Raw genomic sequence first — 13,872 nt, forward strand, 5'->3', positions numbered from 1 at the left:
CGACACGAATCGATAACATAGCGATAGCCGGCATGTTGCTGGTTGTCCAAGTGAAGCAGTATTCGCAGTGTTAAGGAATTGTGCGCGAATAGTTAATACGAGTATATACATTGCTATGTTCAAATTCGGCGCCGTGAAATAACGTCAGAACAAAAGATTTTGAGGTGTATTGCTTTGAAATTATTTTCATATGACTAATTATTAGTTTATATTCTGTTTATTCTTTCTCGTATTCTCTCTCTGTTACTCTAGTTGTCGATGATGAATCTAACTAAATTCAGAAAATTAACTTTAGCTTCATATAGAATATCAGTGTAAATCTTTTTGAATGTTTATGAAGGTTATTTTAAATCTGCTTTGTTTTTTTTAATGGTCCCCGCTGTTGGGGACCTCCCGTTGCCCTATCTCGTGTGGGACAGGGACTTTTTATTTCTAGTGATTTATTCATATTTTTTATTATTATCATTCTTCTCTTTCATGTATCATATTATCTGTCGTACTGTTTCTTTCATTCTACAATTTTCCCAGTCTTTCTCTTTCATTCCACTAGCCATACATCCATTCTCAACCACTACATTCTAGGTTTCTTTACTATAATCTGCTTTGTTAGACTTTATTTAGTCAGATACACTAGAACCTTAATAGTTTTCATCAGATATATGATATTTTGAAATTATTAATGCTTTAATATTTTTATGGGTATTAAGGCTTTGTAAAGCAAATATCTTTGAGTGATATTTTGTTTGTAGATATCGATGAGTGTGCGGAGAACCGTTTGCTGTGTCGCGGCGGGCGTTGCGTGAATACTGCCGGCTCGTTCCACTGCGAGTGCGGACCAGGCATGGAGCTGGCTCCCGATCGCCTCTCCTGCAAGGATGTCGACGAATGCTCCATCACCTCTGGTCACTGCCCTTTTTATACCTATTACTACCCTGCTAGTAGTCTACTAGATATTCTTAAGATATAAATGTACATAAGATTAGTTGGTCTTGAAGACAAATCTAATAGTGGGTTTTCCTGCTAAATAATCCAATCAGGAGAGGAAAAAAAAGAATGAAATAAGTTAGATTGGTGTGAAGGACAAAGTAGTAGAAGATCATTTGACGATACTAGATTAGTTTTATAGTTTGAATCAAGAAATATGATTCGGTCAAGTTGTTGTTAAAAAAAATGGTGAGGTTTGTCGGTAAACAATCTAGTCAGGAGAGTAAAAGAATAGTGAAAGGAGTCAGATTAATGAGAAGGACAAAGAAGTAAAGAATTATTTAACGACCCTAGATTTGTCTGATGACTCGAATCTAAGAATAAGACTCTATCAAGAATCGCTTAATGGAAAACTCGGCCTTGTTACCATACAGTATGGCGAATTAAAAGATTTTACTTGAGTGTAATACAAAACCTGTACATAGTAATCTCTGACGAGTGCTTCAATCAGTCTGGTCACAAATCTTGCTGCAAATGGACAAGGATATCACGATGCTATACATTCTGCTTAAAAGACAACATGCGATGTTAAAGATAGGGTTTTGATATTTACAAAAAACACTCAACGTTGATTCTTTTTCGTAGGCGACCGTGAATTTCCTATAGAACATCTTTAAATTTCAACAACATACGAGGGTGAATCAAAAAATTCTTGGAATCAATATTAAAAAATGCAAAGATTTAAATAATAATATTTTATTTTTCTACATAATCTCCCTCCAATGCAATGCATTTAGAATAACGCGTTTCTAACTTCCTTATTCCTTGTGAAAAAAAATTATTTTCTTGACTCTCGAAATAGTCCTCTACGGCAGCTATAACCGCGTCATTATCGTGAAATTTTGTTCCACGAATTTCCTCTTTTAATTTTGGAAATAAGTGAAAATCACTTGGGGCTAAGTCCGGAGAATATGGTGGGTGGTCAAGGAGATTGAAGCCAGCACAGCGGATTGCGTTGAGCGCAACTTCCGATCGATGAGCAGGAGCGTTATCTTGAAGGAACAACAAGCCCAACGACAATTTTCCACGACGTTTTTCTTTAATCGCTTCACGCACTTTCGGGATTAAATTTGCATAATAGGGTCCAGTAATCGTCTGGCCTTTTGGCATGTAATCAATAAAAAGGATTCCTTCACTATCCCAGAGGGATATAGGCACAGAGGCCATAACTTTGCCAGCGGTAGGAGCAACTCGAAATTTCTTAATGGATGGAGAGGATGGTCGTTTCCAAGACATGCTTTGTCTTTTAGTTTCAGGATCAAAATGGTGGACCCACGTTTCATCCATGGTGACAAGACGACGGCAAAAATTATCCGAATCACGCTGGAACATTTCGAGATTACGCTTGGAAATTTCCAAACGTCGCTTTTTGTTTTCGTCGGTTAACATTCGTGGCACCCATCTTGCAGACACTTTTTTGAACCCCAGTGAATCAATTAAAATGGATTGAACGCTACCAAAAGATATCTTTAGGATCTCAGCTATATGTTTTATAGTCATTCTTCTGTCTTCCAAAACCAGATTCTCAACCTTTTTGACATTTTCTTCTGTAACGGAGGTTGAAGGCCGACCAGAATGCGGGTCATCTTTACAGCTTGATCTACCTCTTTTAAATTCAGCCACCCAGTACGCAACCGTAGAATAGGGTACAGCATCACCCCCTAATGTCTGCTGAATGTCCAAAAAAATTTCCTTCGTAGACATTTTTTTCAAACTGAGATATTTTATCACCGCACGTAACTCACTTTTATCCATAATTTTGACTTTTTAGCAACTCGTTGCACAAAAAAATTTATTACATGCGAACGAACTGACAAAAACAAGTGACAGTCTGCATAAATATAGTGTGATAGACACTCTTTAATTTGAATATCGAACTTGATCCAAAAAGGTTTCATATATATGCACTTCTAAGAACTTTTTGATTCACCCTGGTATTTTGATGGGACTCAATATTTTTAGTTACTCTTTCTCCTCTTTCCCCCCTCACTCCCCCTTTATTCTTAGTTGATAAGTTATGGTGTATGCTAACGTAAGGGTTACTGCAGGCATCTGCAGCAACGGCGCATGCGAGAACCTGATGGGTACATACCAGTGCGTGTGCGACGAAGGATACGCTCAGTCGACGGTGAAGTCTCACTGCGAGGACATCGACGAATGCAGCGAGGATCCCACGCGCTGCCAGCAGCAGTGCGTCAACACCCCCGGCTCCTACCACTGCACCTGCAAGTCAGTCTGATACAACTCTCTTACCACTCCCTTCCAATTATTTAACTCTTAACTTCGAGAGGTTACGAGCAGCTGTATTAATGATTTTTAGGTAGATAACCCTAATTATGCTTTTTCTTCTACTTAGCTGATGAACGCCCACTGCATAGGCTTCCATCAAAGATCGTCACGATGATCGGTTTAGCGCCGCCCACATCCAGAGACTTCCCACGACCTTAATTTTGTCATATGTCCACCGAGACTCTACCCTGTATGAGTGGAGAGTTAAGCCTGTATGAGTGGAAAGTCTACCCTGTATAAGTGTGAGAATCTACCTTGTGTGAGTGGAGAGTCTACCCTGTATGAGTGGAGAGTCTACCCTGTATGAGGGGAGAGTCTACCCTGTATGAGTGGAGAGTCTACCCTGTATGAGTGGAGAGTCTACCCTGTATGAGGGGAGAGTCTACCCTGTATGAGGGGAGAGTCTACCCTGTATGAGGGGAGAGTCTACCCTGTATGAGGGGAGAGTCTACCCTGTATGAGTGGAGAGTCTACCCTGTATGAGTGGAGAGTCTACCCTGTATGAGTGGAGAGTCTACCCTGTATGAGGGGAGAGTCTACCCTGTATGAGGGGAGAGTCTACCCTGTATGAGTGGAGAGTCTACCCTGTATGAGGGGAGAGTCTACCCTGTATGAGTGGAGAGTCTACCCTGTATGAGGGGAGAGTCTACCCTGTATGAGTGGAGAGTCTACCCTGTATGAGTGGAGAGTCTACCCTGTATGAGGGGAGAGTCTACCCTGTATGAGTGGAGAGTCTACCCTGTATGAGTGGAGAGTCTACCCTGTATGAGGGGAGAGTCTACCCTGTATGAGTGGAGAGTCTACCCTGTATGAGGGGAGAGTCTACCCTGTATGAGGGGAGAGTCTACCCTGTATGAGTGGAGAGTCTACCCTGTATGAGGGGAGAGTCTACCCTGTATGAGTGGAGAGTCTACCCTGTATGAGTGGAGAGTCTACCCTGTATGAGTGGAGAGTCTACCCTGTATGAGGGGAGAGTCTACCCTGTATGAGTGGAGAGTCTACCCTGTATGAGGGGAGAGTCTACCCTGTATGAGTGGAGAGTCTACCCTGTATGAGGGGAGAGTCTACCCTGTATGAGTGGAGAGTCTACCCTGTATGAGTGGAGAGTCTACCCTGTATGAGGGGAGAGTCTACCCTGTATGAGCGGAGAGTCTACCCTGTATGAGGGGAGAGTCTACCCTGTATGAGGGGAGAGTCTACCCTGTATGAGTGGAGAGTCTACCCTGTATGAGGGGAGAGTCTACCCTGTATGAGTGGAGAGTCTACCCTGTATGAGGGGAGAGTCTACCCTGTATGAGTGGAGAGTCTACCCTGTATGAGGGAAGAGTCTACCCTGTATGAGGGGAGAGTCTACCCTGTATGAGTGGAGAGTCTACCCTGTATGAGGGGAGAGTCTACTCTGTATGAATGGAGAGTCTACCCGCGCCGCGTCTTCCTGCTCATGGCCGCTTCAGACGAGCAATTCTACGAACTACGTCGGTGATTTAGGCTATTCTTAAATAATTTGTATACGTTTTAATACCTTTTGTATCATAAGGACATTGAAATGATTCTGTATGTAATTATACAATATGGCCACAACTCTGTAACAGCGAATGAAAACATAGCGAAGAAATATGTACCCCATAATCCTGGGATTTCGTGGTGGTTCCTGTTGGAATGCAAGTCTCAATTCTAAATATGTACAGGGCCGGTTTAAGTAAAATCTGTGATAGCAGATAAATCTAACACATGTATAGAAAAGTAGGGGTGGTAATAAACTAGAGTGATGAGATGTTATTTGTGCGTGTAGCCCGGGATGGCAGCTGCGCGCAGATGGACGCACGTGTCGCGACGTCGACGAGTGTCGCGGTGGGGCACGAGTGTGCGGCGGTGGTACCTGCCGGAATACTCCAGGTGGTTACCGCTGCGAGTGCGGTGCAGGACTATTGCCCGCGCCGCCTTCCGCCCCGCCCACCTGTCTTGATGTCGATGAGTGCACTGACGTGAGTATCGTGGGACTTATTACTATCACAACCACATCACCAACAATACCTACCGCTACCTTGAAAATCTTTTTGCCACATGTATCATGTAATTGCCTCCTATACTACCCTGTCTCTAATTTTTACACCCCATTGCCCACACCTATCATCCCACTATTTCCGACATTACCCTACTACCACTTCGAACATTTCATTGCTACTTCTACCTTCCACTACTACTTCCACTGCCAATTTGCCTCTTATCTCATTGCCACTTCTTATATCTCTCTCTGCCATTTATTGCCATATCCTATTTTCCTGCTACCTACATTACCCTAACGCTACTCCTCTTTTTCTACTGCCACCTTACTGACACCCACACCACCGCCATATGATATCTAGAAAATAACATAAACTAAAAATTGTTGACATCGTCCAAATTTACAGCGTCGCGAACGCCATCTTGTATCATATTTTAGTAACACCATAATTTTAGATATCCATGAGTTCTTAATAATTGTCGAAAAATTTTTAACGGAGTATTTGCTAATATTTACTCGATTACTTATATTATAAAACTCTTGATAAATTTGTACGAATATACATTTTGTCGAGTTAGTGTTGTATTGTTAACCGGGCGTGCGATGTGAACAGATCCCGGAACTGTGCGGTGCCGGCGAGTGTCGAAACACGATCGGCAGCTTCGTGTGCCGCTGTCCAGACGGCTACAGTGTCAAGCCCGACCAGGGTCCAGCCTGCTCCGACGACGACGAGTGCGAGCTAGGAACTTGCGACTGCCACCCCGCCGCCGACTGTATTAACCTTCCGGTAAATAATATTAGAAATTACATTTACAAAATCCTGGATCGTACGATCTTTATACTTCTTTTTAGCCGATGGACGCCCACGGCTAAGTATAGGCCGCTCCCAAAAATCGCCACGATGTCCGGATATTAATAAACTATATCATCGGTTCCCCTAATGGGGGGCCTGCTCATGCCGCGTGGTCAAGAACTTTTCAGCCCCAACGACTGTCGGTTACATGAGCGATATGCTCCGCCAACTGGCACTTAAAACGAGCAATTCTTTGAGCAATGTCGGTGGTCTCGGTTCTTCTGCGGATGCGTAAGAACGCATAGCTTACTCTCTTGCTCTTTGGGCGTGCGATAATGAGATAAGAACTCCTTTCCACGCCTCGTTTTTGGGTTTTGAATGGAAATAAGGTTGTGTGGGATTAATCACTAACACCCCCTCCTTGAGCATCCTTCGTATCTCTAAGGGGAATGCTGGATCTCTAACGAAAATTAGTACCTATACCTATATAAGAACATCGGGGCGTTAAGGTACTGGAATAAAAAAAATTGTTGAACATAAAACTGTTAAAGTCGTTGGAAGATTCTAGATGCCTTCTCTTTGTATCGGTCCTATTGGACCTACGTAAAACAGTATGTTCGTAACGTAGATCGTAGGATGTTAGTGGTTTGTTCTAACGGATCACGTGTGGTCCAGGGTTCGTTCCAGTGCCGCTGCCGCGACGGATGGCGGGGCGATGGCACGGAGTGTGAGGACGTGGATGAGTGCGTAACCAACAACGGAGGATGCCACCCGCGCGCCACCTGCCGGAACACTGACGGTTCCTTCATGTGCCTCTGCGACACGGGATACAAGGGCGATGGGTGAGGCTTCTTTTTGCTAATAATAATATATTTATTGCATCGTCGTTGATGATACGTGACCTGAAATTTCAGTATTCTCAATCCTATATGCGACGCCTTCTGAAAAAAATTTACGTGACTAAAGCTAATGCTGAAAAAAATCAATACCTGAATTGAGGAGAGACAAAACAAAACAAGTGATATGATAATTCAATGATATTGAACTTTAACTATATTGTCTTTTTGCTATTAAATAAAGTAAAATATTTTTTTTATTTTAAATAGTTTATCTGTCGAAATTACGTCGTTTATATTTCAAAATGTAACATTTCCAAACTGTTTGGAAATATCCTATTATGAAAAAATACTCCATACTGAAAACGTATAAAGTTTATCGCGTTTTGTTACGTTTTTGTATCTTAATATTTTTACACGTTTAAATATCACAATTTATTCGAATTTTCAAATTCAAAGGCTATTTACTACAGTAATAACCACTATTTTAATCACACTTGTGTTACGGGCAACATAATTTCATGGTATTTTGTTAAATTTCGTAGCTATTTTTAAAAAAATATATATGATATTATGTTTTGTTTTCTCATTCCACATAATAAAAAGGTTATTTATAACCTGCATTGAAGTATCCTTAAGGTCTCTGTCTCTCTTCCACTGCCATTTCAACTTGCCAGTTCTCTTGGCTAATTGGAAATAACGAAAAGAGAAGTAGAATGGCAAATTAAATTTTCAATTGAATAGTACTTCAGGATTCAGCTTAATGAACAGAGATTGGCCACCATATCATTTGAAAATAGAAGAACCAGGAATTTTCCAGTAGTTTGTGACTTATATAATAAATGTTGACGGTCTGTATGTATGTTTGTGTTGATAGATACTCGTGCGTGGACATAGACGAATGCGCGAATGACCCGACGCTGTGTGAAAATGGCCACTGCACCAACACGCCCGGCGGCTACGAGTGTGACTGCGACGTCGGCTTCACCCGAGCTGCTGATGGACGCTCTTGCTTAGGTAACCCATCACCCGTTCTTGGAGTCTCTCGTACAACCTTATAGTAACTGAACGGGGATGATTTTGTTAAAATTTGTATTTTCACAAATCTTTTTTCATACTTCTCTATGTCTTTCATTGATATCTCTATCATCCATCACATGTTCTTCCATTCCTTTTCAAGCCCTGTTTTTCTTCCATACATCACCTCTTTCCATCGCTCTCTGAATACGGTTAAAAAGTTTACTTTATTCCTTATTTTACTTGCAGTTTATTTTCCAAATTTTTACATTTTCTATTTTGGTTCTTATCATTCTCTTTCAATTTTACTTTCCCTTTCTTTATTGGTTATCTGACATATTTGTTTCTCCTGTCACATTTCTGCAGTAATCCAGGAAGGTCTGGCAACTTTCTCCTTGACTTACCAATGAGATAAAGTTATCACCACCATTGCCAATGCCAACTATAATGATATACCTTATGATCTCTTGAGGATAGGTCAAATCTTTTAAAATATTAATGCAGTAGCCGAGTTTTCCTTCAAAATTTTCTCCCGTTTTATCTCTTCTATTCGGTCTATAATTTTCTAGAAATCTTTAAGGTTACTTGAAATTCCAGAAACCATGGCTGAGTATAGAACCTCGATTCTGACCGATACTGTGAACATGTATATTGAAATACTAATTTAATTGTCTTATAAAGTTTCCTTTGCCATAATCACCTTCATTTGTCTTTTCTATTGCTATACGGACAAAGCAACAAACAAGAGATAGTGTTAATTAAATAATTTTGTTTTGCAGATATGGACGAGTGTGCAACGTTCGACAATGTGTGTGTGTTTGGACGCTGTGTGAATACGTACGGCATGTTCAAATGCATCTGCGACAAGGGATACCAGTCTGACAGCGTAGACGACTGTAAGTACAAATTCTCATGCGTATGCGTAGACATTCGTACGTATAAACCCATACAAGATCAATACATATATTTAGCTTGATGTAATTTAAAATATTTATAGTTTATACGGCTATATTTTTAAGATCATATTTAATGAAATCAGGCGTTACCTCGCGGAAGTCCATCCTAAGTAAGAAAAGGACCAATATTTAGCCACTTGTTATGTTACACTGATTAGTGCCAAACACAGAGTCACTTTTATGTTACACCGATAAGTGCCAAACACAGTTGACATAACTCCTGAAGATGCCCCGTGGAGGGATGAAATACGTGTTGAGTGATTTGGCGGTGGCGGTTGTGTGATTCGCAGTGTTTGCCGCATACGCATTTATCAGCGGGCTGGCGGGCGGTGCATTTTATTGCACGACTACCACTGCATGTGCGGAAGTGGCTAAATATTGGTCCTTTTCTTATTTTAAGATTATGTTTAAAAACATATAAGGTTGTATACTTATTTATTAAAACCCGTCGGGCTAGTGATCGCCCACTTCGTATCTAACTCTCCACTTTTCCTGCGAAAACTAGCCTAGATATTATATATATATATAATATCTGTTGAACAGCACCACACTTCAAAATAATTCTTTTCTTCCGTCTGACATGTGAATTGTCAAGGGTTCACATGTATATAAGAAGATTGGAAACATCAGAGTTTTCTCTAGTCTCATTTTCGTGATGTTGGGGACATATTTAATCTAGTCTACCATGCTCTAGTGAATTCACTCATAGCATTTTTATCATTTGATCTCACCTTCGAATGTTATTGCCCGATTATTCCACTAACTATTGTTTGATAATCTTTTTAAATTTATTTTCTGAATTTAATTAAACTTGTACAATATTCTACTGAAGTATTAATATATCATCGCATAGTCATCAAATGCTTTTAAAATAAACAGTAAATAAATTGTAAAAATTAGATGTAGCTTGATTAGTCATTTTTCAAGTCAAAAATTTACTTGAATTGACAAGTCTATTATTACTGTAATGTGTGTACAAGTATTATTACTGTAATCATTATTATTATCAATATCAACATTATTATTGAAATCAAAATCATTCTTTTTCTTGTCGTTACCGTTATAGGTATATCTAGTATCATCATTATTAGTTTCACTAAAATTGCTAGCATTACTTTTATTATCGTTATCAACATTATTATAAGAAGCATTCTTGCCATTGTTTTTACCATTATAAGCATAGTTAATATCATCATTATCATCGTTACTATAATAACCGTTATTAATAATATTATTATCATTATAATGAGAATCATTCCCACTGATATCTTTATCGTTACAGGTATAATCAGTATCAATATTATTATCGCTAGTATTATTAGTATTATTTTTATCACCATTATTACTAGTATGATTTTGTTTATTGATTTTGTTGTAATTATTATGATTATGTGACAGTAATGCCGGGCTTCAACTGCACGGACGTGGACGAATGCAAATCGCCGCAGTCGTGCCAGTATGGAACTTGCGTGAACACGCAGGGTTCGTACGTGTGCCGATGCCCGCCGAACTACGACCTGGTGTCCGATGGAACTGCCTGCTACGGTATGCAACTGCCACTCTTGTCACACCCTTTAACACGTTCACTGCGGCTTGAGGTCGATTCAGCCTCATGGTAAACTTTGCACTGGTGCGGCGCGTAAAACTCGTGTTTTCTCTCTAGTGCGGCGGCTGTTTACACTCAACCGTATGAGGTATGACAAAGACAAATATAGCTTTCTTTATGTCTGCGAAGCATTGACTCAATATTGTAAAAAAATATTGATGAACATGAGGCAGAAAAGGCCTCAACCGCACTACTAGGAAGTTCAGCTTGAGGCTGATTCGACCTCAGCCGCACCAGCTGAAAGTTCTTCAAAATTGGGCCCGCAGTGAACGTGTTAAACCTTCATCATTATCATGCTGGTTGATAGATGCTCACTGCAAGGCATAGGACTCCCCGAAAGATAGGGACTTCCTGCGATTTTAACTACGTCGTCGGAACATCTGGTAGGGGACTTACCCATGATGTTTCTACCGGGTTGTGGTAGCCACTTTCGTTTCCAACGGTCGTTGGTTACACAAGCGATAAGCTCCGCCTACTGCCACTTCAGACTTCACTTCGAGTTACATCGGTGATCTTGGTTATTCTGCAGATCTCATGTCTGGTTGAATCTCCGTGAAAAAAAAAGGAAAGATAGTAGAAATGTGGCATGAAAGAATAGATTGAAAGAATATGTGAAGAACGAAAGAAAAGAATGGAAATAATAAATAACTATGTGAAAAAATAAATTGCCCGTAAAGTTCCTGTCCCACCAAAGATAGGGGTACGAGAGGCCCCCAATAGCGGGGGCCATAAAAAAAAACTCCGTGTATAAAGCTCTGGGCATAGTCTTTTTATGGTCTATGATAAATGACCACGTTTCTGATTCATACACTTTACCTACTTGTTTATATGCTATTGGAATAGCAGTCGTGATCAAGTGGAAGACATTATTACCATAGGACATGTACAAAAGGACAATTTGACCAAGAATATTATATCGAAATTTGTGTCTAGATTCGAGGAAAGCACGCTGTTACGCTAAGGTGGATCTTCGGTCTGGCACTGAACACTGCCGCGACAGCGACGAGCTCTCTGAAGATGGCACCATGGCCGCCTGCTGCTGCTCTGTTGGTCAGTATGAATTTCCAGAATATTACAGAAAATTCCAAACACTTCTAGAAGAGGCAAATTATTTAATACATGTATTAACAACAAATAGTTAACAATTCATGGCTCTGAGTGTACGAATATTTAAGAAAGTACCACAAGATATCTTAGACCTAAAGTTTCTAAGTTTTAAATCTCATATTAATAGTAAAGTATTAAATAAAACTTGTAATAACATTCAAGTGTTTTTGGTTTGTTGACTCATTTACATGCTTGATATTATAATGTACATATCAAATATTGTAAAATTTCATTTCAAGATAGCAACTCTTTTTTTTTCTCTGTTTTTGACTCCTCAAACAGATCATCACTTCGGGATGGTAATGGCATACTAGTAGATGTTAAAATAAATGAATACTTAATAAAATAAAAACTTTTGAAATTTGAATTAAGAACGCGTGCGATCTCTAGTTAAGAAGTTACTGACCACGAGGACCATCATTCTGAGTCTCCAAGAGGTACGGCTCGAATTTGACTAATGAGGTTTGTTTAATTCAGGCGCCGCTTGGGGCAACTATTGTGATTTGTGTCCTGAACCAGGATCCGAAGCCTACAGACAACTCTGCCCAGGAGGCCCTGGCTATCAACCAGTTCTTGAACCTGTGAGTACATATTTCAGATAGGCTCTAGTAAAAATGTAGCATTAAACCTTCTCTGTCCACGGGCTTTAATTCACGTCCAACCATAAGAACTGTTGCGTTCCACAGGCGTGAATTCACGCCCAAATCGCTTGTCTTTGATTTTTTTTCTTTTTTTAATAAGATTATAAAGCCTTTATTTCTTACTGGAATATATTGAAAGTATTTATTATTACATTAAAAAATCTTCTAGAATCTATATTTATTAGTAGTTCATTTTTATCTATTTAATGGAATCAGGCGTTACCTCGCGGAAGTCCATCCTAAGTAAGAAAAGGACCAATACTTATCCGCTTCCGCACATGCAGTAGTAGTCGTGCAATAAAATGCACCGCCCACCAGCCCGGTGATAAATGCGTATATATCATTTTTATCTGTTTTAAACATAAGTTTCCGATATCAAGTCGCGCGTGCAATGATGTTAGTATGCTTGTATGGTTGTGATTGTGTGTTGCAGCCGTCGTACGTGGTCACTTTGGCGGACATTGATGAGTGTGCACAACACCCGGCGCTTTGCGAGCACGGCACGTGCACAAACACGTTCGGTTCCTTCGTGTGCACGTGCGGTCCGGGCCGGAGGCTGGCGGCGGGTGCGGCGCGCTGCGACGACATCGACGAGTGCGCGAATCCCGACGTCTGTGGTCCTGGGGTCTGCCGTAACCTGCCCGGCTCCTACGTCTGCCTCTGCCCTGAGGGTTACGTAGCAATGCCCAGTGGAAGTAAGTTCTATTGTACCTAGCACCCTTTTTAAAAGAAGGGGAGATTGTTTTCCATGTCCATGCAAAATATCATGTTCCTTTCTTACCACTACAACTTCTGAAGTCGTCATCTATGCTATTCAGGTGTTCTGGTGGCTCCTAAAAATGCATCGTAGCCCCATCTTTCATTCGCCTTAGAGTTGCTTAAACTAATGGGAGGTTTTTATAAAGCTCCCCCGCCTTGCAGATCTCTCGTTCCCCCTGTATGGGGCAAGGATGTTACAACTCGGCTAAAGTCATTCTTTACTATATATAATACTTTCATCCTAAACAATCTGTTACATTACAATTTTCTTCTGTCCTTCACAATCTCTATCTTTATTTACATTCAAATCGTATTCCTTGCATCAGCTTACTTACCACATCTTCGTTTCTAGACTACAGTTTGCTGTTTTATCACAGTTTTGATTCAATTTTCGATTTTATTATTTTTTTTTTACCAAACATATTTTAACTTCACCCATGACGAGCTTGAAAAGGTCTTGAAAAGGTCAACTCAACCCTTTTTTTAATTAATTCTGAGTTTTATTCTTTTCTTTCGTATATTGTACTACTTTTTTCGGAAAATTATAGTAACATAGGGCGACATTCGGCGTTGTTCATGAGCTAATGAGAGGTCAGAGCTCTCTCCTTAAACACTCACGACTTCAGCCTTTTCTTTTTTGAGGTTCAAGAAAAGTATTCCCTGGAAGAAAATTACGAGGCGTTCTTTAGCGCTCACAAATTTAGTAAAAATAAAACGAATAAGATAACAGACTGTACAAAGTTTCTATTGTTTAATGTAAGATGGCGTTTGAGACGCTAAAATTTGGAACTACGCTAATAGGTGGCGCTAGCTGTCATTGAAATGCGTGTTTGTTTAGAGAGTATTTAGTAGTCAATATGGGAGAAAATATACAGGGGT

At 40.2% G+C, this 13,872-nt stretch overlaps 1 protein-coding gene across 1 annotated transcript in view; it reads left to right on the plus strand.

The window, feature by feature from the left end:
• The window catches only part of LOC137923432 (fibrillin-2-like), a 116,755-nt gene that overhangs the window by 82,767 nt on the left and 20,116 nt on the right, over positions 1 to 13,872 (plus strand). The window contains exons 25-35 of the mRNA XM_068766682.1: positions 750 to 902; positions 3,033 to 3,213; positions 5,066 to 5,258; positions 5,892 to 6,065; positions 6,747 to 6,913; positions 7,785 to 7,924; positions 8,704 to 8,820; positions 10,279 to 10,425; positions 11,420 to 11,536; positions 12,071 to 12,174; positions 12,668 to 12,929. Of these exons, the coding sequence (XP_068622783.1) occupies positions 750 to 902; positions 3,033 to 3,213; positions 5,066 to 5,258; positions 5,892 to 6,065; positions 6,747 to 6,913; positions 7,785 to 7,924; positions 8,704 to 8,820; positions 10,279 to 10,425; positions 11,420 to 11,536; positions 12,071 to 12,174; positions 12,668 to 12,929 (1,755 nt within the window). The remainder of the gene's footprint in view (positions 1 to 749; positions 903 to 3,032; positions 3,214 to 5,065; positions 5,259 to 5,891; positions 6,066 to 6,746; positions 6,914 to 7,784; positions 7,925 to 8,703; positions 8,821 to 10,278; positions 10,426 to 11,419; positions 11,537 to 12,070; positions 12,175 to 12,667; positions 12,930 to 13,872) is intronic.

Source organism: Battus philenor, unplaced genomic scaffold (assembly GCF_028537555.1).
Source record: "Battus philenor isolate CCGP_79_NKW_IND1 unplaced genomic scaffold, ilBatPhil1.0.hap1 SCAF_21, whole genome shotgun sequence".
In the NCBI taxonomy this organism is placed as follows: domain Eukaryota; kingdom Metazoa; phylum Arthropoda; class Insecta; order Lepidoptera; family Papilionidae; genus Battus; species Battus philenor.